General features: G+C 61.9%; 1 protein-coding gene across 1 annotated transcript; it reads left to right on the plus strand.

Moving 5' to 3' along the window:
* Positions 1-198: 198 nt before the first annotated feature.
* ETH_00027825 (uncharacterized protein) lies at positions 199-4,130 on the plus strand (the record flags this gene model as incomplete). Its single annotated transcript, XM_013380802.1, has 10 exons — positions 199-365; positions 646-799; positions 1,010-1,120; positions 1,254-1,319; positions 1,513-2,097; positions 2,222-2,272; positions 2,405-2,489; positions 2,636-3,248; positions 3,447-3,657; positions 3,835-4,130. Coding segments are annotated over 10 exons (2,339 nt in total), but the record flags the coding sequence as incomplete, so codon positions are not given.
* Positions 4,131-4,427: the final 297 nt, after the last annotated feature.

Raw genomic sequence — 4,427 nt, forward strand, 5'->3', positions numbered from 1 at the left:
CAGCTAGCTAGCTATGTAGCTAGCTATCTAGCTAGCTGGCTAGCTGTTCTACTGGCTAGCTGGAGCTGGAGCCACGCATAACTGCTTCCATCATCTGCGTAGGCGCTGGCAGCGCGAAGAGCTGCTGCTGCAGCGTGCTGCTGCCGCTACATTCTGCTGCTGCTGCTGCTGCTGCTGCTACAGGAAAACAACACGCTGATGGGGTCTTTGAGTGGGAAGCTGCGGCGGCAAGTTGCGCAGTCGCTGCACAAGGAGTTCACTGGCTGCAGCAACTTGCTGCTGCAGCTGACGCGCTGTTTGCTGCTGCTGTTTTCGGATGCAGCAGCGCGCTCGCACCTGCAGCCCCTGGCTCTGGACTGCATCAGGTAAGCAGCAGCAGCAGCAGCAGCAGCAAGCGCAGGGTGAACAGAGTAGCCGTGGCTGCAGCAGCGTGGTAGCGGTAGTTGCAGCAGCAGCACTAGCAGCAGCAAACGGCGAGCCGACAGCAGGAGCAGCAGCAGCAGCAGCAGCAGCTGCTGCTGCTGGAAGGCTTCATACGCCGCAAGTTTTGCATCTTCCTCTTCCGCGCAGTCGTCTCTTTCACTGCAAACGCTGCTTCTGCCTCAACTGCTGCTGCTGCTGCTGCTGCTGCTACTGCTGCTGCAGGTGCCTCGCTGCGCTGGGCGACGTTGCTGCAGTGCTGCGCTGCCTCTGCAGCTGGGGGCTGGGGGGCGCGGAGTTTCAAGGGGCTGAGGGTTTGCTGCTGCAGGCTCTGGATGTTGTGAATGAGCGGCTCGTTAGAAAAAGACAAAAGAAACAGGTGCTGCTGCCGCTGCTGCTGCTGCTGCTGCTGCTGCTGAGGCTGCTGCAAGCGTCTGCAGGTTGCGCGTGTGTGGCGCCAGCGGCAGGAGAGGTGTTGCTGCTGCTGCTGGCTAGAGGTTCGGCTTGTTTTCCAAGTAGCGCTGCATGCGTGGTGCTGCTGTGATGAAAGGTTATTATTTTGCTGCTGTTGCTGCTGCTGCTGCTGCAGGCGATAGAAGGCGTGAGCGCAGAGAGCGCCACTGCCTTCTGCTGCCTCCTTCTCCAGTCTGCTGCTTCTGTTTTGGCGCTGCCAGTTACTGAAGACTTTGTGGGCGAGGAGGTGAGGACTTTTTGCTGCTGCTGCAGCTGCTGCTGCAGCTGCTGCTGCTGCAGTAGGTGCAACAGCAACAGCAGCAGCAGCAGCTGTTGCTGCAGCTGCTCAGCGCGAGTGTTGGCCTGTGGTGTTTCTGCAGCTTCTCGCGCTTCAACTCCTCGTCGCCGGCCTCCTGAAGAACTTTGTAGAGAACTGCGGAGATTACGTGAGCAGCAGCAGCAGCAGCAGCAATAGCAGCAGCAGTTGCTGCAGCAACTGCTGCATCAAGCCAGGGCTTGCGGGCTGCGTCTCTCTGGCTACGAATTTGTTGCCTCCTTCCGCACTGGCTAGCAGCCGGCAGCCCGCACGGTAGAGCTCGCCTGTAGCTGCTGATGCTGCTGCTGCTGCTGCTGCTGCAGGTGCTGCGGCACTTTGAGCCGGAGGTGCTGGGGGCTTTGCTGCGCAGCGGTATTCTGCGGGTGGCGATGCACCCCTCTGTGCGGGTTGCCTGCCACGGGATAGCAGCAGCTGCTGCACTTCTTCGCAGGCTGGTGAGTCTGAGTGCTGCAGAGGAGGCGCCGCAGCAGCAGCAGCAGCAGCAGCAGCTGCCGCAGTGGCTCGACACCAGGGCGCTGCTATCGGTCTCCTTCGTCCGCTGCCTCCGCATGGGAGACCCCCAGATTGTCAAGCTGCTGCAGCCTGCTGCTGCTGCTGCTCTCAACTCGGTGGCTGCGCGGCTGCTGGAGACTGTGGGCGACAGCGCAGCAGCAGCAGCAGCAGCAGCAGTGGGGGCGCTCGCGGCGCGGCGGCAGGCGCTGCAGCAAAAGCTCCTCGCCCAGCAGCAGCAGCAGCAGCAGCAGCAGCAAGACGAGCAGGAGGCGCGGCGCATGAGCAACAAAAGAAAAGAAATGCTGGCTCAGCTGCGGGCTTTGGAAGCATCTTTAAGGGCCCTTGAGGCGCTGCAGCTGCTGCCGCTCCCCTGCACGGCAAACTGGGTCCAAACTGTACGTACACCCCAGCTGCTGCTGCTGCTGCTGCTGCTGGTTGTTTCGCCGCCCCAGTCGAGAAACGTTGCTGCTGCGGCCTCGGGAGGAACGCTCCTGCTGCTGCTGCTGCTGCTGCCTGCAGGTCGCGATGTACGCTGAGGCGGAAGATGCCGTCGCTAGGGACTCGACAGATGTGCGCTTTTCCCAAGTCCATATTTTGAGCTGTTGCTGCTGCAGCTGCTGCTGCTGCTGCCTTGTTCTTCTGCCGCTAGCGATTGCTGCTGTGAGTCTCTGCTGCTGCTGCTGCTGCTGCTGCGACCCGCAGAATTTCCCAGCGCGCTTTGCCGGCCTAAAGTCTTCAGCGCTTTTGGGCCTCACGACGCTCGTTGGACTTTCTCCCGCCGCTGCCGGTGAGCCTAGACTCGCCAGCAGCAGCAACAACAGTAACAGCAGCAGCAGCAGCAGCGGGTCAAACACTGCAGCATCACCAGCGCAGCAGCAGCAGCAGCAGCAGCAGCAGCGCTTCTTGGCTTATTCTGGTTGCTGTGCGCTGCAGAGGCCACGACTGCGTGGACAGAAGAAGTCTGCAGCCAGCTGCTGGAGTCCCCTTTGCTGCTGCACCGGCAGGGGTCGCCGGACTCGCTGCTGCTGCTGGTGCTGCAGGCAGCAGCAGCAGGAAAGCAGTACGAACTTGCAGACAAGAACCAGCCCTCTCTATTCCCTTCTTGCATTCTGCTAGACGGCTGCTGCTCCTTCGTGGAGGCGCAGGTGCAACGGCTGAAGAGCGCATGCTTGACAGCAGCAGCAGCGCAGCAAGGCAGCGCAGCAGCAGCAACTGCTGCTGTCACAGCCTGGCTGCTGCCGCAAAACGCAGTCGACTCTCCCTGGCTGCTGCGGCTCTGTGGGGTCTTCGGGGGCCTCGTGAGGATTCCGCTGTTTGATGCTGCTCGTGCTGCTGCTGCTGTTGCGGTTGCGGAGCGCGCCAAGGCAGCAGCAGCAGCAGCGCGCAGCGCCGAAGCAGCGGCAGCAACCTTCAGCAGCAGCGGCGTTTCTCTCCACGACTACTTTCTAGAAATCCGAAGACTCGAATTTGTTTCTGGAGCTTCTTATCTTCTCAACTACTCGCCGCCGCTGGACATCAAAAGCATCCTCGACCTGCTCTTCCACCAGTGAGCTGTTGCTGCTGCTGCTGCTGCTGCTGTTGCTGTTGCTGTTGGATTGACGCAGGGTTGCAAAACGGGTGCAGCTGTCCGCTGCGGGCGTTGCTGCTGCTGCTGCAGCCTCGCGGCAGCTTCCCTATGACCGCATGCTCCTCTGCGCCTGCCGCCGCTGCTGCTGCTGCTGCTGCTGCTGCTGCTGTGCTGCAGCATCCTGTCGAGCGAGAACGCAGCGTCTCACGTAGAAAACGTGTGGGCCTACCCGCTGACAGCCCCGCAGCAAATTCACCTTTGCCGCCGCCGGGCGCTGCAGACTCTCATCTCCATATCAAGTGCTGGCTCTGAGGGGCTGCAGCAGTACCTGCCGCTGCTGCTGCAGCACATTCAGAAGAAGATGCAGGACGCAGCAACTGAGCAGCAGGTCCGCGCCTCCTGCTGCTGCTGCTGCTGCTGGCAGTGTTCTTGGGGCTGCTGTTGGCGGCGCTGCATCGGTTGTTACTGCTGGCAGCTACCCTGCTGCTGCTGCTGCTGCTGCTGCTGGTCGTCTTGCTGCTGCTGCGGACCTGCGTCGCAGTGTGTTTGGGGTGCTGCGCTGCAGCTGCTGCAGTCGGAGCGGGGGCTGCTGATGGAAGCCTTTGTGTCTCTGGTGTCTGCGACGGGGAACTACGCGCTGCAGCAGCGGCACACGCTGCCGCTGATCGAGCCGTTTGCTGCTGCGCTGCGGGGGCTGCTGGGCGAAGTGGAGCAGCAGAAGCAGCAGCTGCTGCAGCGAGACCCAGACGGCGGGGCCTCAGCAGCTTTGCTGCCGCCCACCACGGGCCTTTTGTTTTACCTTTTTGGAGATGTCCGCAGACAGCAGACGCAGCAGGAAGAAGAGGAAGCAGCCAAACGCAGGTCCACAGCTGCTGCTGCTGCTGGTGCTGCTGGTGTTGCTACTGCTGCTGCTGGCGCGGGTGGCTGCTGATGCATGCGACCGGCTCAAGACGCGTGCGGATGCTGCTGGAGCTGCTGCTGCTGTAGCAGCTGCTGCTGCTCGAGCTGCTGCTGCTGCAGTAACCGCTGCTCCGTGCTGCTGCTGCTGCTGCTGCTGCAGGAGGGCGCTGGCGCGCGTGCTGTCCTCGCTGGAGACTTCTATAAAGCGCACAACAATCCCAAGCGACCCGGGAGCAGCACGAGCTGGGGGCTACACAG

This window comes from Eimeria tenella, genomic scaffold (assembly GCF_000499545.2).
Source record: "Eimeria tenella Houghton genomic scaffold, Eth_scaff908, whole genome shotgun sequence".
Taxonomy (NCBI): domain Eukaryota; phylum Apicomplexa; class Conoidasida; order Eucoccidiorida; family Eimeriidae; genus Eimeria; species Eimeria tenella.